The sequence below is a fragment of the Haliotis asinina genome, chromosome 2 (genome assembly GCF_037392515.1).
Source record: "Haliotis asinina isolate JCU_RB_2024 chromosome 2, JCU_Hal_asi_v2, whole genome shotgun sequence".
Taxonomy (NCBI): Eukaryota; Metazoa; Mollusca; class Gastropoda; order Lepetellida; family Haliotidae; genus Haliotis; species Haliotis asinina.
In genome coordinates, this window is record NC_090281.1 from 73,987,737 (window position 1) to 74,010,653 (window position 22,917).

The 22,917-nt window shown below is 37.7% G+C and overlaps 1 protein-coding gene across 1 annotated transcript; it reads left to right on the top strand.

Annotated features, from left to right (window-relative positions):
- The first annotated feature begins 9,370 nt into the window (after window positions 1-9,370).
- On the top strand, window positions 9,371-15,303 carry LOC137272862 (uncharacterized). Its single transcript, XM_067805269.1, has 6 exons — window positions 9,371-9,462; window positions 12,357-12,643; window positions 12,876-13,879; window positions 14,289-14,355; window positions 14,497-14,665; window positions 15,103-15,303. Exons 2-6 carry the CDS (start codon window positions 12,379-12,381, stop codon window positions 15,230-15,232), a joined length of 1,635 nt encoding a protein of 544 aa, XP_067661370.1. The 5' UTR covers window positions 9,371-9,462; window positions 12,357-12,378; the 3' UTR covers window positions 15,233-15,303.
- Window positions 15,304-22,917: the final 7,614 nt, after the last annotated feature.

Consider the following 22,917-nt stretch of genomic DNA (forward strand, 5'->3'; position numbering starts at 1 on the left):
TGAGATGATCCTGACACAGTCCTGACACAACTCTCATCATCTCAGCCAATAAAAAAATTGCTCAGCTGGTCCATTGTGTCTAGTCAAAATCCAAAGCGTCCGCGTTTTTGAATGAGAATAATTCTAGAAACCTGTAAACCTGTTTATATTCCTGTTTCAGAATATTATGGACACTGCTGCTTTTAACAATGGTTGGGGTGAGTTTGAGTACTCTGGCTGGTCTTTACAGGAAGTACTACAGCTACAGCTTCATCACCAAGATTACAAGAGAACGCAAACAACAAATCAGGTTCCCTGCTGTCACTATATGCACCATGAGCATGTTTGACAAGACCAAACAGAACCTCACTAACGCAGAGCTAAACTATCTTCACAGCTTTGGGCTTTTGAGATACATGTTACGGCCAACTGAATGGGACGGAGAGGAAGGGAGAGAGCTAGATAAAGTGGATTATGTCAAATTTTCGGCCGGTGGGGCATACAAAAAGGAAGATATTTTCAAAGTCATATTCTTCAAAGGCAACCGATTCCCCCAGGAACGTCTGAACTACAGCCGGAAGCAGGATCATCGCTGCTTTACCTTCAATGCTAACGATGGTATCAATGATTTTGAGTATGAACAAGCATCACTGTTAATGTCTATTGACATCATGCAAGATACCTATCTGGAGGGAGCTGCATATGAGGCAGGGGTACAGGTAAATATAATAGGCAAAGGTAATTCTGACAGCAACAGACATTGTGCCAATGGGTCTAAAGCAAACTATTTGTTCATAGTATAACAATCACTGTCATTCCTAGACCAACATTTTTCTATTATACCTGAAAAAAACCTATTCAACTATTGAGTAAAACATCACGCCAGTTTTCATACCAAATATAATAGCATGTTTATGAAGTATGACTGGTGTGCTCATAAACCTCCACTTTAGGTGCCACGATTTCGTTTTTTGATTGAATCAGGTATACATCCATGAACCAGATACAGCACCGAGCTACAGTGATCATTCATTGGTTGGTGTATCAGTTGGGACGTCGACACGCGTAGAGCTAACAAAGAGGAAGGTAAGTTTGTGAAAAAACGGAAATATTTTGTCCAATACACTTGAACTATAATGTCCCGAGTAAAAATAGGTTTACACACGACATTACGGGACAGAAAAAGATAGGAGCACAATGATAGCAGACTAGCATTCGAACAAATGTTTGGTGTGTCTGACACTGGGAAGAGACACAACCCCTACAGTGAATTGCAGATCCACAAACATCATTGGCATGCGTGTCGCATTTGCGTATACCATCTCGTGCATCTCGAGTCAAACTTCGCCAACAATAATATGTATGTGCGTACAATGTTGTTAAAATGCATCTGTTGATCCATGTCCTCAGATGAAGTACCTTCCAGATCCATATAATACCCGCGGGACGAGTTGTGTTGATACTAAAGCCTCGGACTTTGTCAACCCCCTTGAATGGTTCAAGGTGTACAGCGTTGACGGGTGTCTTCTGGAGTGCTCCAATAAGGCTGCCATGGATGCCTGTAACTGCACTGCCGGATGGGAACCTCGTCTAGGTATCTTTCCCTTTTTCAAAAGCAATGAACACTTTACATCTAATGGAAGCAATAACACAGATTCTGCCATTTTGATGGATATCTCAAAACTATTTGTGGTAACCTGAAAAAGCTGTAGTTACACTGATGTCCTGTTTCATTTTCATTTCCTGAACAAAGGCAATGTACATTCAAAATGATTTAGTACGACCATAGTGGTATTGAGTTTCTTGAAACAACTGACTAGGATCTCTTTAGGTTGGGGGTGAAGGTTCTATTCTTTCTGTTTTCTGTTGCATTACTTTTTCATATTGCTTGACACTGAGACATTTGAACACATCTGAATTACTGAATTAGAGTCTCTACTTGCACACCTGCTCTGTGTAACACTAACTGGTGACATGTTTTTCAGCAAGAGTCAGTTTGCAGCACTGCTCGGTGAAAGAAGTGAATACATGTTACCGTAAGAATATGTCATTTCACTAAAATTACAAAAAAACGTAGATCCTATATATATAATATTGACATTTCCGTGACACAGAATAATTGTTTTTGTTGACTGCCCCGAATAGGGTGCGTCTATTAATCACTGTAACATACTGACGCTGCAAAGAATTGGCGTAAGGGTAAACGTATCCTCAACTGCCGATGTTTGTCATAAACGAACAAGCAGAACCTCCTTGTTTCAAGCGAACGCTTTCTGAAATTTGGAAATCAGTAAGCTCTCCCTTTGAAACGTGTTTTTGTAAAAAGAAAGGGAACATGCAGAGAGAGTTTTGGTAAATTGGATAAATCTTTTGCCATATGCTTTGATGAATGTAGACTGATTAGTGTAAGAAGAACAGAATCCACTGTCATAAGCTTCTTTCCACATGACACATAGTGACTAATGAAGTCATTATTAACTAAAGAAATAAAGTTGAAATGCAACGTATTGACGCCTTATCACTTCGGGCCATATGGATATGCTAATGCCAAACTCTTTGTGTTTAGGTCAAGTTCAGTCGGAAGCCAGAACGGGGAAGAAGTGTGCATGTCAGTACCCATGTGAAGAAACATCGTATGACATACGGGTATCGTCCATGACACTGACATCAAATGTCATGTTCCCATCTACTTTACTGAATGCGACAAATACCCTTGACATGATAAGGTGAGAACACATGTGTGGTGAAACATCTCTAAATGGATTAGTATTCCATTTGAAAATTACCAGTTGCATAGAAAAGTGACTACGCAGCCAATAAACGTGATACACTTACAATCATCACATCACAGAACTATCAAAGATTCATACATCTATGGTATCCTCTAGAGTACTGCAGCAAAACATCCATCGCTTTTCGGATCGTCACTGATTTGATATAACTTTGAATTTATTCAATAAGATGCACAGAACTTGATACCTAAAAAGACAATGAAAACATGTCTCAACAATTACTTTAAAACACAACATACAGTTTGCTGCTTTGGCAATGAATTTATAATCTGAGCATGTTCTGTGGAACAACTCTTTGCTCATGTTTTCTTTTTATCATCCAGACAAAATTACTTGGTTCTACGAATCAGACTTGCCAGCATGGTAGTTGAAATGACCGAGCACATACCTGAACTGGATTTGAATGATATATTTGGTTGGTATCAAAGTCTATTTGTCTTTTGCATTCCACCACCTGTCTCTAAGGGACAGATTATTCAAGTTCGTTGGGTCGCAGTAGCTTGCCCAGTAGAAGAACAATGATTAGAGTCGTTTGTGATTCTTGGTTCGATATCACCGAATTATTGCTTTAAACGGTTTAGGCAAAAGATCGAATGCTTTTTAACAAAATAGGTTTGAGGATGCAGATATGATCAATTTTGAAATCTTTGGAAAGACAGAAATGACACATTCTGTTGACACATAAATACTAACTAGGCACACATAGTGTCAAGCTGATATTATATTGTCTTCTTCTGCAGCCAGTATTGGTGGACAAATGGGGCTGTTTCTTGGGGCCAGTATACTCACCTGCATAGAAGTATTGGAACTAGTGGCCACATGTTTGCTTGCAAGCCTGACGATCCTTTGGGCAAGACGTAAACGTCATGTTTGAGGAATAAAGTTGACCTTGGTAATCAAACTGACTTTTGATATCCCATTTGTTTTTCCTTAATATTCCTTCATTTTTCAGAAAAAAGACAATTTAGGGAGATATATGTCCGACTTTTGAACCCTCATCATCAGTGCTGGGCAGAACATTATCTCGATACATCTGTTCTCACCATATAGTATTTGCAAAACTAGAGAATTAAGGGATTGTGGATTTTGTCATACTCATATTATCTCAACATTAGTAATTTTCAACTTCAGTGGGTACGTTTATGACCAAGTCGTCAGTAGCTAATCTCTGCTTGCAGCTTGAACATAATCCGCATCATATAATCAATGCGATCTTCTACAAGATTTAACCTCTCACAAGTGCCACATACTGAAGACCTTTCTCCAACATGTTTCTATTCCAAGCCCCTGCTTACCTATCAGTACTTGTTCGACGTGCTCATATTTCTGACTCTGAGGTTTCATTTTGACGTTAAGCATGTTAGGGAAATCGTCGAATTTATAGTTCTTGTAGAGTCAGTTTGAAACCAGTTTCCTCTCTACGGAGTGGTTGTAATGAATAGACAAATTAATGAATCTTGAATTATGTATAATGTTCTCACAATATAAAGCTGTTAGACTTCATCAGTACGTTATGCATTTGAGAAAGTAAATATTCTTAAGTAGTTTTAGAGATGACGTGTTACTGTTACTTAAATTAATCATTTCACTAACAACCCAACGTGTGAAATACTACATTGAGAACTCGTCCAAAACTACAGCAGTTGGAATACGGACAAATAACATTACTGAATATTGCACATATGCCGCCAATAAACTGATTGCACCAAACACAAAGGGCTTGCAGGGAAAATGTTAAACCGTTTGTAGACCATCTGCTCACAGAGAAGAACCGTTCACATGGCAAGTAGGTGACTTAGTAAACGCAAACGTATCATTTCCCAGCAGTACTCCCACTCTGAAATCAATTAACATAACCTGCTTTGACAATTTTGACCTTGAACTATAAGTATTTTCAATTGCTGAGTATTTCCTGCCATTTGTATATTGTATATGTCCAACTCCATACACTAGTGGTTTTACTGTTCATTGTCAATAAATTTATAACTTCCAATATTATTGATTTTCATTACTAAGTAACTGTTCTTGTCACGATAGGTCAGAAATACAGAAATATTGCTGATGTGACGATAAATACCAACTCACTCACTATATGAATAACAAAAATATTCGAAATAAATACACATGTATCATTTAGACAGTAACATTCGCGACAGATTGCTTCAATCTGTGTGATAATCACGAGCAGCGTTACAATATAGATTGACAAAGGAACACAAATCTGTACAGAAACAGAAAAAACAGAAATTTGTTATTCATAAAGTTTGAGAATATAGGACTGCCTAACTTCTGAGATTCCCATCGAAGAAATAGTTTTACATACACTGACATACATTTTATCATACAGTATTTATTTCTGGCTTGCCATGTTCCAGATTGCTGCAGTATCGAGGAAGCCCACCTTTGCTCAGCTGAATAGTTGCTGTTCCTTTTCCACTGAAAAAATATGTCGGGTTTTTTTTCAAAACAGCAACGAGGAATTGTTTCTGCTTGTTTGTGCTTTTCTTCGAGAAGTCAAGATTAATGTTTCATTGCGTTCACTGTCTGAACATCGTGACTTCACTTAGTTTTCAGACCTATTGCTTGATCTACGTTGTCAGAAAAATGCCTTTACTGCACCATTAACATGAAAGAATTGTTCGTAGATTCAAGGATAAGTGAGAAGTGGAACATCGAAATGAACATGAATCCTGCTCATTTCATAACGCCCCAACCCACCTGGGACATATGTATACCACGTGTATATTATTTCATATACATTGTGTACATTGAGATATGTGTCTTTTTATAAATTGAATGTATTTCCTATCACGTCTAGTTTTACTGTGTTTGGATGTGTAGTTCTATCTGTTTACAGGTTGTAGTCAGGGAATGGGTAGGATATAACACTTGCGCAGCTTTGAACAACATCAGTGTGTCTGCTTATGTAATGGGTGATGAAACATATTTTGCAAGTATAATGTACAGTTTTTGATAGTTGTGAGTGTACTTGGTGTAATTAGCTTTAGCTTGAGGTGAGGGGCCATCACTTGAGCGAAACGAATTGTTTTGTAGCACACACAATGTCAGCTTTTGTCACTTAATTGAATGCGACCAGCCAGCTTATAAGAAGAAGCTCAGAAGCTCTGAAGCTCTGATTTACTGGACTTTTGCGAGTTTTTTCATATCCAGGATGTAAATGTGCAGTAGTGTCTAACGAACTTGTCTCCAAGTCGGAACCGTGACAAATATGGAAACTGAGAATTTAGGAAATCATGATGCACACAGTTTTGGAACGTGACTATGCCATTATGCTCTGCCCATAATATCATTGCTAAGAGAATGTCATTTTCACTTATCCAACTTGTAAACCAGTATCTTGTACCAGAGTTCTATTCAGATATTATTAATAAATCTTCCTTGATTAGTCAGATTGTTCTGTGATCCATTGACATTCATATGAGTGTTATACCCGTTTATCACAGCCTTGCTCATAGCATTTGGTATAGGAACAATGGCTGGAATGCTACGGCATCAGACTTTCATCACGTTGGTAAAACCCGTAAGCATGGATATGTTGCTGGATGACATTTGCACAAGAGGTTTCTGCCAAGAAGCGGGATTCGAACCCATGATTTCAAGGAACGCAACTCTGCACTGAAATGCAACTCATCCCCGACCCGTGCCTCCTGCACAAGTTGTATCATATATCTATGACTATATACTGTTACACATAGACACTACTTTTACTGGTTTCAAAGTTCCGGGCACCCGTGAACAGCCACCTCCTCGTGGTGGGTGCTGGGTAAAGGCTTTTCATCATTTTCATAGAACATCATTTGACTTTGCTTTTACGTGAACTCCGCTTAGAGTCTTATGTCCAGAAGGCGGTGGCTCAGGGGCCAATCTGGTGGAATCATTAATCCTGTAATTTTTCAGCTGGAGTATATCATCCGGGTGTCCTTGGTGCTGCAAGCTGGAGACCCGCATGCTTAAGAAATGTCCTTGTGATACTCCGTGGTGGGTGGGGAGCTCGGATGATGAAATCTAAACACTAAACATGGCTTATGAAAATCCAACAACAAGAAAAACAACAAAAAAACAAACAAAAAAAACCAAAAAAAACCAAACAAACAAAACAAAAAAAACCCCAAGAAAACAAACGTCCCCTGTTGATAAGACACCATGTAAGTTGAGCCCTTTCGCAATATCTTAGGGTAATCAGGGTATCACCGGAGAAGTTAAGAACATTAACGTGTTACGTTCAGGTGTGCTGCTGGTTGAATGCACTAAAAGACATCAATCAGCCAACCTGATGAACACCGAATGGTTCGTCAGCGTTGCAGTTACTGTCTCTGCTCACAAGACATTAAATACAAGTAAATTTATCGTCTGAGACCACGCACGACTGTTTGCTGACATGTCCGAACTTGACATAGTGTATGAAATATAAGATCAAGGCGTTTTGTACGTAAAACACTTTTGAACCCGTAAACACAATGAAACGATTCGAATTCAAACAAACACTTATCTGTTTTCCTTTTCATCTCCGATAGATCCCAAATCAGGGAAAGTAGATTACTGTAACATTCAAGTTGACACCTACATCCCCAACGCGCTCATGTGTATTAAAGGCCAGTCGTATGGACATGGTTAAATACTTGCACATATTCTGTTATGTGTGCTCATTCTACTTGCTGTGCTTTCACAAGCTCGTAGAAGACGGCAAAATAGTCGTATCTTGTAGCCGTAGACGGGAGTCGTTTCTCCACCAGTCGTCAGTGAAACAAGTAGCAACAGTCGATTCGCATCTACGGCAAACTTTTTGCATGTGTAGATTCACTCCAGAACGTCTGCGGCTTCTGTGATCGTTGCAGAGGGGCTGCCGATTCCATGTCCTTAGGCTCACCGTAGTTAAGCAACGACCTAACATTAACATCATTTTAAAAAATCAGAAACCAATGAATTACAATATAAACAAGAATAAAATCAGTTACAAATTACATACAGCAATTACAAACCATTACTTACAGATGGGTCCAAGGAAGGTGGCGCGGTGGCTTGTGCCACTGTCATTGGATCCGGAACAATATCTCCTCGATTACCAGATAGCAGTTCTATTTTCACTGCAGAAGCAAAGGCCATATTAACGGCACTTAAATATATTCAAAGACACTCTAAACATAAACAGTATATAATCTATTCCGACTCTCTTTCTTGCTTTCGGGCGATTAAAAATTTGTCTTGTAAACATCCACTTTTCATTGAAATCAATGATCTTGCTACTGGCCAATACGACATCGTGTTTTGTTGGTTACCCAGCCACGTGGGCATTTCTGGGAACACAATGGCTGATCTCGCCAAGGCAGCTCTCAACAAATCTGTGACACCACTTCTTAATCCATACTCAGATTATAAACCTACAATTAGATCTTATATCCGTCATCTGATGCAGAGGAAGTGGGACATCCAAGTGGGTATAAATAAATTACATGCAATAAAACCCTATATCGGTTATACTTACTTGGGTTGCCAGTCCAGATTTGAAGAGGTCATTATACGACGATGTCGCTTTGGTCATACAAGATATACTCATGAATATTTATTGAAAGGTGAAGATCCTCCGTCTTGTATCCCTTTTGATGAAACAATCGCAGTCAAGCATGTTTTGCTTGACTGTGTTGAATATTCCATCACAAGGGATAAGTATTTTAATTCACGAACTTTGACGATAATAGTCCTCATTTAATTATTTCATTTCTAAAAGAATTAGATTTGCTAACGGATTTGTAAATAGAAAAATATTTTATTACCGGAAGTTTGACTTTGTAACTCAGATTGTTAGTGACTGTATCCTCGAGGGGGTTCAAGTACTGTAAAATTATTGTCCTCCTGAGAGGGTACGTAAGCCCCAAAACATTCACAGTAAATTTAAACTTTCCACAGCTTTTAATCGTAGCATATGTGTATTTATAATTTTTGGCTAGATGTGTCTAAATTGCTAACGGCTGAGGGGATGATGTAAATCCAGCTATGGTCTATGCGGGTAGCAAAGGCACTGTAAGTTCCCATGGTCCCTAGTATGGTGATCTACCTCCAGTTGTTTGCAATCTATAGCCCCTCTTTATATTGTATTGTCCTCTATAGTTAAACTGTTTTAAATTTAATTACTAGTCTTAAATGGATAACAGTGATATATTCTAGTGGTTTAACTGTTCTTCGTCAACAGGGTTTTAGTTTCTTATATTCATTCATTCTATAATTACTTCTCATTATTACTTGTTCTCGTCACGATATGGCTGCAATATTGCCGATGTGACGATAAATATTGACTCACTCTACTACTACTACTACTACTACTACTACTACTACTACTACTACTACTACTAGTGCTACTACTACTAGTACTACTACTACTACTACTACTACTACCTGGGCCAAAGCGGATTCTCCACAGCTTTTGTATCCTGCAAGGTCTTTTCAAACTACACTGTAAACCCTCACCGTAAAATATACGGTAGTTCGCTGTATTATTTTAACAGCGCTCCACCGTAATATCTAAATACGGTAAAGTGCCGTCAATATTACGTTCGTACCGTAAACAGATGTATTGTGGGATCGTTTTTCTTGAATGCCGCCATTGTTTGAGGTTTGGGACAGGCTGACAAGACATCTGACAACCGCATGTCAACTGCTATATCACAGGTTACTGGTATGGAATATGATATAATTATCTGAGGAATAGTTATGTTGGTTTCTGCTGTACTGATTTGTAGTATAGTCTCATGTCTTTGCCAGGGAATATGCGTTGTCCGTCTCTTCGAGTTTTCGCAGTTGTGCACGAAGGTTATGTTTGGTTGCAAATGTTGTAGTTTTGAAACGTCCACGCTTAGGCACTATGTTGACCATTACCAGCTTCACCTTAATGTTCCAAATATACAGTTTCCATGCTGTTTCGTCACGTGTGAAAGGGCCTTTCATACTTACTCTGCATTCAAATCTCATACACTGAGAGATCATGGACAATTACACGTGTGTAGGTCAAAATCTACTCGGGTCAGAACATGTTTGAAATGTAGTATTGAATGGTGTGGAAGCCACTTTGACAGTCTAAGTAAGCATTTATCACATTTAAGAGAACACCTGTCTCTACATGAGGAAGTATTGTGTCCGTTTAAGAATTGTGGCCTTCGTTTCAATAAAAAGTCATCATTTTCTTCACATTTGTCTCGCAAGCACCAAACCTCTGATATTCACCACATCTCTGTACACCTACTCCAACAAGCAGAAAAGGATGTTGAAGAATCCTACCAAACTATAGATTGCGATGAACATCTCTCAAGAACTTTGACTGACTCGGAACATGGTGCCACCACAGCTATTGCTGTCAGTGAATATAATGATCTCGACGTCATAGTTCCGTTACAAAACAGAGATATAGATGAAACTGATGTATCTGAAAGTCAAAATTGGAATGATGAAGGAAGTCACTTTGGCCCCATCACGAATGAACAATATTTGAGAAACTTGGCATTATTTTATTTGAAATTAGAAAGCAAGTATTTGCTTCCAGTTTCAACAATCCAAAGCATTATTGAAGAGTTTAATTCATGGCATGAATTTAGTCAAAAGTTTGTGAAACATGCTGTCACAGAAACGTTAAGATTATGTGGGACAGATAATGATGTTATTAGAAATGTTAGAGAGGAAATTCAATCAAGTGACATATTTTCTGCCTGTAACAATGGACCATTGAGATCACAAAAGTTCAGATCACATTTCTACAAGAAACACTTTCCTTTCGTAGAACCTCGAGAGATATTCCTTGGATATAGCAATAAACAATTGCGGAAAACATTTCAGTATGTTTCAGTAATTGAAAGTCTGTTAGCACTGTATAGATATCAGAGAGATTCTATGAACTTGTGTCAGAAGTCTGAACAGATTGATGATGAAGATGTTTTAACTAGTCTTCATCAAGGATCTCTATTTAAAAACCATCCCATCTTGAGTAGTGGAGAAGCCTGCTTTGAGATCTTGCTGTACCAGGATGCTTTTGAGGTTGTTAATCCCTTGGGATCAGCAAGAAAGAAACACAAATTGATTGGCGTGTATTATACCCTTGGAAATTTTCCTGCTTATCGCCGTTCCAATATAGATCATATGCAGCTCGTATTGTTATGTAGGGAGGCATATCTTAAGGAATATGGACAGGACAAGATATTTTCACCGTTAGTGAGGGATCTACATGATGTGGAAGTAAACGGTGTTGAAACTGGACATGGACAAATTAAAGGGGTTTTAGTTTACATCCTAGGTGACAACCTTGGATCGCACATGATAGGTGGATTCTTGGAAAACTTTTGTGGTGAGAACTTTTGTAGATACTGTTCAGCAACAAAAACAGATATAAGAGGGTCAGTACTACCAATCAGAGGTGTAAAGAGAACAAAACACACTTATGAAGAGTCCCTTAAGGCTTTAGATGAAAATCCAGACCTTGCTCACCATAATGGCATCAAACATGAATCCGTATTCAACCAGCTAAACAGTTTCCATGTCACAAGTGGTTTGCCCCCATGTCTAGGCCATGACCTGTTCGAAGGCATTGTACCATATGATATGATGCTGATGATTGATTACTTTGTAAGGAACGTGAAATGGTTCACTTATGAACACCTAAATACACGGATTTCAGAATTTTCTTATGTGGAGTGTGATGCTCTTGACAAGCCAAGTCTTGTCAAGGCAAAATCTGATAAATTGTCAGGTCATGCTATTCAGAATTGGGTTTTTGTGAGAACCTTTCCCCTACTAATAGGGAATTGTGTGGCTGATGCTGAAAATGATGTTTGGCAACTGTTTCTGTTACTGAAAACAGTTACTGAAATTATTTGCAGTCACAGACTCAACGTTTCAAAAATAGCTACTTTGAACTCTATCATTGAAGAGTATCTCTATTATAGGAAAACCCTCTTTCCTAATCAAGAGCTCAGACCAAAACATCATTTTCTTTATCATTACCCTGAGCTAATCGCGTCCAATGGTCCCCTGATCCAGTTGTGGACCCTTCGTTTTGAAAGCAAACACTCATACTTCAAGAAATGTGCTAGAAAGCTTCAAAACTATAAAAGTTTGGCCAAAACACTCGCACAGAAACATCAACTCCTACAAGCATATTACATGACTGGAAATTTGTTTCAGAGTGAACTACAAGCTGATCATAGCTCACCATTTTCACCTAGTATCTATAGCCAGTCAGTCTTGAAGGCAGTTTCAAAATATGATGTTAACGAAACCAATACGGTTTCATCATTACAACTCGTATACAGAGGTGTACAGTACAAAGTTGGCAATTATTTAGTAGTTGAAGAGAATGACAAAGGTTTGATGCTTGGTAAAGTTGAGATCATTCTACTTAGAGCAAAAACAGTCCTCATTGTATTTAAGTCTATTCAGTCCATACCCGTGCCAACAATGGGTTTACATGGCTTTGAAAATGAAAATGAATGCAAAGAGCTGAACTGTTTGCCAGTTTCAGACTTTGCAGATATCTGGCCATTGTCTGTGTACTTTTATTCAGGCAGTTTCTATTTCTCTTTGAAGGGCACAGTGCTACGCGGACACAATGGCTAGTACATCTGATGATTCTAACCACACAGATTGCGCTGATAAGTGTTTAAAGGACTACATTATGAGGATATTTGTAAACCTGGAGACTGCAGAACATGTTGTTGAGAAACTAAAGTTGATTGGGGTAGAGTCTGTGCAGGATTTATCTTTGGTCCAAGAGAAAGACTTAACTGAAGGCCAAAACCACCTCAAAACAATAGTAGCCAGGAAATTATTGAAGCATGCGTGTCAGCTGAAACTGCCTTTATTAACCTCTGCAGGTAAGACGTTTCATAATGCCTTGTAAGAATCTAATCATTGTGAAATAATTGCTTTATAGAAATATGGCATGTTGAATAACTGCAGTTGTACATGATTTGTCATAACTTTCAGAAGGGGAATATGATATCATGCAGATGTATCCTAACAATTAGATTCTAAAGTAAAACTGATACGATTAATGATAACATAATAAACAGTGAGATTTCTTCTCTTCATTATTATGTATTTCAGAAACTGAAAGTGACCTAAGTGATTGCTCAACACCTAGTACCAGCAGTACGTTCTCACCACCTCCACCGCCACCTATTGTGTTTGAAGGTAGAAATAGAGACCCTAACTGGCCACTCAAACTTGACCTAAATTGGAGTTCTATGACAAGGGATGTCATGAAGCCTCTAGAATCGAAACAGCGCCTCGTACCTACACTGAAAAGGAAATTGGTTAGACATTTAATGGATATGGTCAGATCTGTGACTGTGCAAGCCACAAAAAGACAGTTGTCTATCATTGCACAAAGAGCCGTGGCCAAATATCCAGATTCTCTTGAGGACAGGATAGATGACGATGTTGTGGGTTCGGGGTATGAATCTTTGTTGAATAGGTTAATCTCGCGAAATGACAATCTCAATCGAGGAATCTCTGTTGATAAACTCTGTTTAACTAAACATAATTTGAAAAGACGGCAAGCTGATACTGACTCATCTGATGCCGACAGAAGCAGAAACTCGGGCATTTCTGCACCAAGAAGTGATTCCTATGGCTGTATAAACTGGGAGCCACATGTTGAAGAGGAGGATGAACTCAAAATAAAACATGTTCAGGCAGAACTTTTGAAACTTAATGAGGGTGATCCAAAAGAAGTCGATGCAGAAGTCATTGCAAAGGGGATGGAAACTGTATATCCCCTCCTCAGGAGCGTGATCAACAATGGCGCAAGCATGGCAAACATAAAAGCTGAGTGGCCATTTCTATTTCACACTGTAGGAATGCTGAATCACTTTGAAAAACTTGTTGGAATAAACATGAAGGATGCACTGGCCAATTCATACAGGATTAAAGCTCCGAGAATGAACAGATTTTTCAGAAATAAACTGCCACACAAGTCTTCGCATATATTTGAAGAAGCAATCAGACAGAGTCAAAATGACAATGTCAAAGCGTGGCTGGTGGCTGTGTTATTGTGCATTATGGAGTACATGGGCGAGAAACAGGAATCCCTGTTTCTAGTGGCTGATGTAAGTGAAACAAAAGCATTTACTTTTTTGTACCGGGTTGGCACAAGTGTTCATACCCAGCTAGTTCATGTTTTTTCCCAGTCAGTAGTTTACGGAGAACAACAAAATTGTTAGGGAAGACGAGTTACTCCATGTCACTTCATTGCCCCTTGAAATTCACGCTTCATTCCTGGATTGCCAAAATATCTGTAATGTCCTGTGACCCTGTCATTGGAAAATATATGTCTGTGATATCATAGCTTTGACAGGTTAATGTGTCTTTACTGGCCTTATATGCAAAATGTCTATTGTAGGTCACAGTCCCCGACATATTCAAACAGTACACTATCAAATCCATAACTGTAATCTGTCTTTTTGTAGGAATGACATGATTCAGTTATGTCTACATTCCTGATTTTTAAATTTACAGGTAACCTCAACACCAGAGTTTATTGAAGCAATGGACACTCCTGAGAACCCCATGATGATCGTCCATGGTGTGTACTTTGGTGTCAGTAACAATCTGTCAGATTACCACTACTGTGTACTAAGGATTTACAGAAAGAAGGTCACATTGCTAGATCTATATAAAATATATATATCATCTTGCTTGTTGATATCATTTGCATCTTTTTCAGGTGACTCAGTTTTAGCTGGCCAGCACTACACTGTGATGTGTGACCATTTGGTAATCAGCCCAAGACTTAACAGCTTCATTGATGCATTTGCTATGCTCTTCGCTGCTTTCTATGTGTTTAACATTGAATATCAGACTGGGTCTGCTGCCACACTTGAGTTCATACAGAGGTAAATTAAACGTGTATCTTAAACAGACTCTTGAATTCAGCAACCAGCTAGAGACGGATAAAACTATATGGAATCCGGTTAAAGAGACTCACGCAAGAGCAATAGTTCTGCATATTCACCTTTTACGTAAATTGTGGTTCAGAGCAATGCCCCTCAGAAGCCTCTGTTCTACTTACCAGGGACTTCAAGCTTAGATTCACTGATAACAGATGTTACCCTTGTCCTGTCTGCTTGTTAAAGGTATATGTGACCAATATCTCATTGGCCCAACCCTCCAGTATCAAGATAAATGGCTGTAGGATAAATGAACGGCTTCTGAAAATTGCAGACTTTCTGTTTTTTCCGAAAACTGTAAATGTAGTTTACTTAGTCCTATGTATCTATTGTGAATAGCTTTGATAACGCAGAAACAATGACGTCACTGCTTTCATTTCCAGATGCTTCGTTCGCATTAATCCAGACAAGGGATCAAAAGGTTGCAAGGGAAAAAGAAAAAAGACAGTTATGAGTGCGAAAGTTCTCAAACTCATCAACGAACTTGCCGATTTTGAATGGATCGAGGCATGAGAGGGCAAAGTCTAGCAGTTGCAATACTAAGTAATGATTGGTTTGCATTAATGACAGCCAAACATGTTTTTTCCAGGAGTTTTTTAGATATTGTTTGAATTAAGTTCATTGAGTTAATTGCTGGAAGAGAAATGCATAATTTCAAGTTTAATGATAGTCAAACATGTCTTTCCAGAAGCGGTTTAGATATTGTTTGAATTGAAGTTATTGAGTTAATTGATGGAAGAGAAATGCATAATTTCATGTTCAGTGATAGCCAAACATGTCTTTCCAGAGGTTGTTTAGATATTGTTTGAATTGAGGTCACTGAGTAATTTGTTGGAAGAGAAGTACTTAATTTCGTTTTCAATGATAGTAAAACGTGTTTTTTCCAGAAGTTGTTTAGATATTGTTTAAATTGAGTTCACTGAGTTAATTGCTGGAAGAGAAATGCATAATTTCAAGTTCCATGATAGCCAAACATGTCTTTCCCGAAGCGGTTTAGATATTGTTTGAATTGAAGTTACTGAGTTAATTGCTGGAATAGAAATGCATAATTCCGTGTCTATTGATAGCCAAACATGTCTTTCTAGGAGATGTTTAGATATTGTTTGAATTGTGTTCATTGAGTTAACTGCTGGAAGAGAAATGCATAATTTCAAGTTTAATGATAGTCAAACATGTCTTTCCAGAAGCGGTTTAGATATTGTTTGAATTGAAGTTATTGAGTTAATTGATGGAAGAGAAATGCATAATTTCATGTTCAGTGATAGCCAAACATGTCTTTCCAGAGGTTGTTTAGATATTGTTTGAATTGAGGTCACTGAGTAATTTGTTGGAAGAGAAGTACTTAATTTCGTTTTCAATGATAGTAAAACGTGTTTTTTCCAGAAGTTGTTTAGATATTGTTTAAATTGAGTTCACTGAGTTAATTGCTGGAAGAGAAATGCATAATTTCAAGTTCCATGATAGCCAAACATGTCTTTCCCGAAGCGGTTTAGATATTGTTTGAATTGAAGTTACTGAGTTAATTGCTGGAATAGAAATGCATAATTCCGTGTCTATTGATAGCCAAACATGTCTTTCTAGGAGATGTTTAGATATTGTTTGAATTGTGTTCATTGAGTTAACTGCTGGAAGAGAAATGCATAATTTCAAGTTTAATGATAGTCAAACATGTCTTTCCAGAAGCGGTTTAGATATTGTTTGAATTGAAGTTATTGAGTTAATTGATGGAAGAGAAATGCATAATTTCATGTTCAGTGATAGCCAAACATGTCTTTCCAGAGGTTGTTTAGATATTGTTTGAATTGAGGTCACTGAGTAATTTGTTGGAAGAGAAGTACTTAATTTCGTTTTCAATGATAGTAAAACGTGTTTTTTCCAGAAGTTGTTTAGATATTGTTTAAATTGAGTTCACTGAGTTAATTGCTGGAAGAGAAATGCATAATTTCATGTTCAGTGATAGCCAAACATGTCTTTCCAGAGGTTGTTTAGATATTGTTTGAATTGAGGTCACTGAGTAATTTGTTGGAAGAGAAGTACTTAATTTCGTTTTCAATGATAGTAAATCGTGTTTTTTCCAGAAGTTGTTTAGATATTGTTTAAATTAAGTTCACTGAGTTAATTGCTAGAAGAGAAATGCATAATTTCAAATTCAATAATAGTCAAACATGTCTTTCAGAAGTGTTTTACATATTGTTTGAATTGAGGTTATTGAGTTAATTGCCGGAGGAGAAATGCATAATTTCATGTTCAGTGATAGCCAAACATGTCTTTCCAGAAGTGGTTTACATATTGTTTGAATTGCATTCATTGAGTTAATTGCTGGAAGAGAAATGCATAATTTCAAATTCAATGATAGCCAAACATGTCTTTCCAGAAGTGTTTTACATATTGTTTGAATTGAAGTTATTGAGTTAACTGCTGGAAGAGAAATGCATAATTTCAAATTTAATGATAGCCAAACATGTCTTTCTAGATGTTTAGATATTGTTTGAATTGTGTTCATTGAGTTAATTGCTGGAAGAGAAATGCATAATTTCGTGTTCAGTGATCGCCAAATATGTTTTTTTTTCCAGAAGTTGTTTAGATATTGTTTGTTTTCAGTTAATACATTATCAGGTTGATTTTGCTGATGCTATACTGGCAATATGTTTTTTTTTCTTTTCCACTTTACCTATATCGGCAATGAGCTGTTGCAATCTTTCATCAAATGAAAGCATATGAATGGGCCATTTTCCAATAATATCGTTTTATATTTGACTAATGTCAAACAACATAAATCCCAAAGATGTTATTTTCAGCTGTTGATCATTGTGATATGGTGTCACTTACAATGCTTGGACTCAGATTTATTTCTTCTTTTAATAAATGTTCTTCAAACTTCGTTTGAGTCTTTTTTTATTGACATGGATATATATTAGAGCATCCTATCGCAGAGGTTAGATGACATTAGGTTGCAGTTGGTTGAGTTAGTTCACCGTTCAAACCCTGATAGTAAAGTCTAAAGTTAAGTAGAAATACAGGAATGTGCACAGCACATTGTATGGTAAGTCCTACCTTAGTTTACTGTTATATTATATCTTAAATGCTATTACAGAATGCTGTTATTTTTACGGTATACCGTGTTTTTTACGGTAAAAGTTTGGCAGCCCAGCTGCCAGTAGTTTACCGTAAAATACAGGAAATGTTTACAGTGACACTGTAATTCTTACGGTAGTGTACTGTAAAAATTTACGGTAAATACTATTACAAATTGCTGTTATTTTTACGGTATACCGTGTTATTTACGGTAAAAGTTTGGCAGCCTAGCTGCCAGTAGTTTACCGTAAATAATTACAGGAAAGTTTTACAGTGTACAGGTTCACTCATTGCTCTGTCTGAAAAGCAGTCAAAGTTATCCTGAGATCATAATTCTCAATCGAGTTCGAAGTCTCAATCGTCATCTACTATTCAATAGTTTGGTAAAGGCAAAAATAAACCTAAACCTGAATCCTCAAAAAACACAAAGTGGAAGAGCCCCCAAAGGATCAGAATACAGAATTCAGTTATACAACAAATATGTGTTTCTTGAGGATATGGACGTGACTGAAACCGTCCAGTTTAGGACACAGAGCTTGTCGCCCAAGAAGGTAAGGGGAAGATCCCCAATAATTCCTCCGAAAACATATGTTATTCTAATAATATCGTTCAGTGGAATCGCAGAGGACTAAGACATAATTACTTTGAGTTACAGTCATTAGTCCAGGATTGTACGCCGGCATCATACTGTCTGAAGGACAGATCCTTTTGACCTACGTCATTTCAATGCTAATCATTATTTCTCACCTCTAGGTGACAGGGCCACTGGAGCATCTACAATCCTAGTCAAAAAGAATGTTATCCATTGCCCAGTTACACTTACTTTTCAAGCGGCTGCTGTACGACTCACTTTACATGTTACACTCATATTATGTCCTTTGTATATTTCACCGTCTTTAGCTCCTCAGGAGACTTAACTTTAAAATCTTATATGGCCAGCTCCCAAAACCGTGTGTTATTATTTGAGATTTCAGTGACCACTACCCAATCTGGGTTAATGATACCAATGCTAAATGTAAACTACTGGAAGACTTCTGTTCTGTTCTGACCATTTTCCAACGGTGTTAAAACCCGTGAACCCATCTGATACTACCTCATCCTCCAGACAGAACGCGATAGAGCAAAGTAAACACCAAACCAGGCAAAATTATGTGTCAAAAATAACTTCACGAACGCCGATGTCGATGGTATGGAATATGATCCAGAAAATAAAAGGTAAGGACTCTCAATCTAGCATTAGTCATCTCAAGGACGGAGACATACCATTGACAGGTAAATCTGATATAGTAAGTAAACGTTGAGAAACTCTAAACACAACAGAAAAAGAAGCCTATTAATTTCAATTCAGGTAATGGTGAAGGTTATAGTGAAATATTTTCTATTCGTGAGCTACATACTGCTCTTGATCATGATACTGCTTCAGAGGCTGATAACATACATTATCAGCTCCTGAAGCAACTACCAAATTCATGCGTAGAGACCCTTTGAAAAACGATTTGATGACATTTGGACTCCTGGATAATTAAATTTCCTACTTCATGGCGTGATGCTATTATTGTACCCATCCCTAAACTTGGACATGATCATACTGACCCTTGGAACTGGCCTCACTAACTACCTGTGTTTGCAAAAGCAAGGAACGCATGATAAATAATCGACTTGTGTGGTACATGGAAACCAATAACCTTTCAACAGATCCAGATAGTCCATGTGGTTTCCGTAATAACAGGAGTACCATCGATCATTTAGTGCGTTTAGACTCCTTTGTAAAAAATGCCATTACTCAAAAGCAAAAGCAACAAGCATTGTCCATCTTTTTCGATTTAGAAAAAGCATAACACTATATGGAATTGTGGTATTTCAAGAGATATACACGATGTGGGGTTTGAGAGACCGTTTGCCTCAATTTATATCCACTTTTTAAAGAGACAGACAATTTCAAGTTCGCGTGGGTTCTTCCCTGTCTGACCACTAAAATCAGGATCATGGTGTTGCTCAAGGCAGTATTCTGTCAGTCACCTTGTTTTGTATGAAGATAAATAGTTTGTCGAAAATTTCAAATGATTCAGTCGATTGATCACTGTTTGTGGATGATGTTAATATGTCTTATCGAGGTAAAAACATGCATACTTTTGAATGATAACTGGAGTTGTAATAAATAATAAATAAGTGAAGTTGTAAATAAATAAATGGTGTCTTGAAAATGGCTTTAAATTTTGTCAGTCAAAATGTAATTGTATGAAGGCACCCGATTCGTTACAGGTTGTGTCTAATTCGAAATGGGGAGGGTATCAACCTACCCTCCTTCACTGGTGCGATCTAAACATGATTATGGCTCCATAATCGTATATGGTGGAGCCCGTCAAAGCAACATAAAACTACATGATTCTGTCCACCACCAACGCCTAAGACTTTGTCTTGTGTCTTTTAGAAATTCTGTTGACAGTCTTTACGTCGAAGTCGACGAGCTTTCTCTTAACTAACACCGTATAAAACTATCTTTACAAATTCTTACAAAATTATCTTCTAATGAGTCTAATCCTGCATTTAACCGTGTCTTTAATTCTCTTCTCTTTTTACACCTTTTGTGCTCAGAGTTAGTCTACTTATTGCTGCTGTCAGCTCAGCATTGAGCTTCTTTCTTCTCACCTCTCCAGCATCTCCAATCTTAGTAAAAAAGAATGGCCTTGGTTAGGCCACAAGTCGACCTAACATTAATTACATTTTAAAAATCAGAAACTAATGAATTACAATATAAACAAGAATATAATCAATTAAAAAACAAATATAACAATGACAAATCCCTATTTACAGATGGGACCAAAGACGGTTGCCTTCAGGAGAGTGAAAACTTACCGTGTAAACATCCACTTTTAATAGAAATTACTGAACTATATAATGACATAGCCACGTAGGCATTTCTCGGAATGCAATGACCGATCTTGCTGCTAAAGCAGCACTCAACAAATCTGTTACCCCACTTCTTATTCCATAATCAGATTATGAAGCTAGCAATAGAACCTGATCTGAAGCAGAAGAAGTGGGACACCCAAGTAGGTATAAATGAATTACATGCTATAAAACCCTATACCGGTTTCACCAATTTGGGTTGTCAATCCAGATTTGAAGACCTTATTATGCGACGATGACGTTTTGGCCATTTATACTTACAAATACCTCTTGGCCAAGATATACTTACAAATACGTCTTAGACGGTGAAGATCCTCCGTTTTGCTTGACAATGTTGAATTCTCCATCATAAGGCATAAAAAACACTTAAGGATCCTTTTACCTCTATACCTTTAATGAAATTCATTGCATTGATGAATTCTGATTATTATGTACTGTAGACAGATGTATTTTAATGCTTAGATTAATAACTTAGGTTAGTAGTTGCTGTACCCTCAAATGGGGTATTATAAAATTATTATCCTCCAGAGGCGGTACGTAAGTCACAAACAGCTGAAAGTCAATTCAAACTTTCCACTTTTCTAATCGTAGCACATCTGTTTTTCTCATGCATGGCTAGATGTGTTTATATTGCTAACAGCTGAAGGGATGGTGTAAATCCAGCTAGGGTCCATGCAGGTAGCAAAAGTAATCTAAGTCCCCATGGTCCCTAGTACGGTGATCTACCTTCAGTTGTTGGCGAAATATAGCACGTGTGTTATATTGTATTGTCTGCTTTAACTAAAATGTTTTAGTTGTCCATACTAGTTTTATATCCACATCTCTGATACTCTAGTTATTTTACACTCCGTAGATGACGGGTTATTTGTCTTTTTGTATTGAATGTGTACGCCCATCATTTCTCGTCACTATATGGCTGAGATATTGCTGAAGTGACAAATTTTACCTCACTCACTCATTGCATGTATCGTTAATTGCACAGCAGCTTAATTTTGTAAAGGAACCGAGTCTCTCTATTTCAATGGTGTATGTGTATTGTGCACTTAAAACGTTCAGACAAAATTACGTTTAACAGTTGGTTATAAATGAGAAATCACATGAAGTAAACACATTATCTGAGATAGAACCAACTAGACAAAAGCATATACATTTTAGGACTCTTTGTTAATCTGTTTGACACGGCCCGCTATTATACAGTTAATAGATGAATATACACTTACTGCTTTAAATGCAACACCTTCCTCCCTGGCTGTCCATTATGGCCCCGGCATTAAGCATTAAACATATATGATATTAAAAGTATGCATTACAACATTAATCGACAGAACGCATTATTGCATGTTTACTTGTCGCTCATGTGAATTCAACGAAGTTATTGCTGAATAAAACTTGTTCTGTCAGCGTGTTCTGGGACTATACAAAAAAACATTAAGCATATACTTCTTACCGGCGTTCTGTAGAAGGGCGGCATGAAAGTGGAGCCGGTTGCCACGTTGGTGGAAGGTAAAACATTGCGAGAAGAAGTATTTTTGCAATGGCAGGACTTACGAAAGGCCTTCGTGCAAGATACTAGTCTCCACGGATGGAAATATGTTACTGGTCAGAGGCGGCATATATTAGTCAGGTAAGACAAAACGAGTCCTTGTATTTCTTGTACCAAAAAATGCATATTATTTATGCATTTTATTCCATTATGTGCATTTGTCCACCATTCACTAAGTCCATTAGAGGCGGCACAAAACTATCAAAGGGCGACTCATTTTGTGGGGTCGGTTTGACATGTTGTTTGTAAATGAGTAACTTATTCTCGTCACGATATGGCTGAAAAAGACCTCTGTCTAGTCAGAATTTGTCAGACACAGTGGCGCCTATGAAAGAGATGTAAAGTTAACCGTGACTCGTCTGAAAAGTTAGTTTTGACTTCTGAACCACGTAGGTCTAACGGCAAGTGGTGTCACACAGTGTGACTGTCGAGGGTGGAAATAAGGTATGCAAAGAAGAATCTTATCATCTGACACGTAACTCATACTTCGACAGCCATGTGAAAGGTTAAGTGATTCGCTTCGTTAATTTATTTTTGAAGAGCTTCAATCGCATCAATCGATCCTGAACACTGTTGACATGGGACTAGTCATAACTATTTTGGTTTGTAGCAATATTCTGTTTCCTTAAGGCAGAGGCAAACTGCAGCGCAAATAGGTTGGTACTCTCCT

Coding starts and splice junctions, on each gene's coding strand:
- LOC137272862 (XM_067805269.1), top strand. CDS start 12,379: ATGGCTAGTACATCTGATGATTCTAACCACACAGATTGCGCTGATAAG. Junction 12,644..12,875: donor GCCTTTATTAACCTCTGCAG/GTAAGACGTTTC, acceptor TATGTATTTCAG/AAACTGAAAGTGACCTAAGT. Junction 14,666..15,102: donor ACACTTGAGTTCATACAGAG/GTAAATTAAACG, acceptor TTTCATTTCCAG/ATGCTTCGTTCGCATTAATC.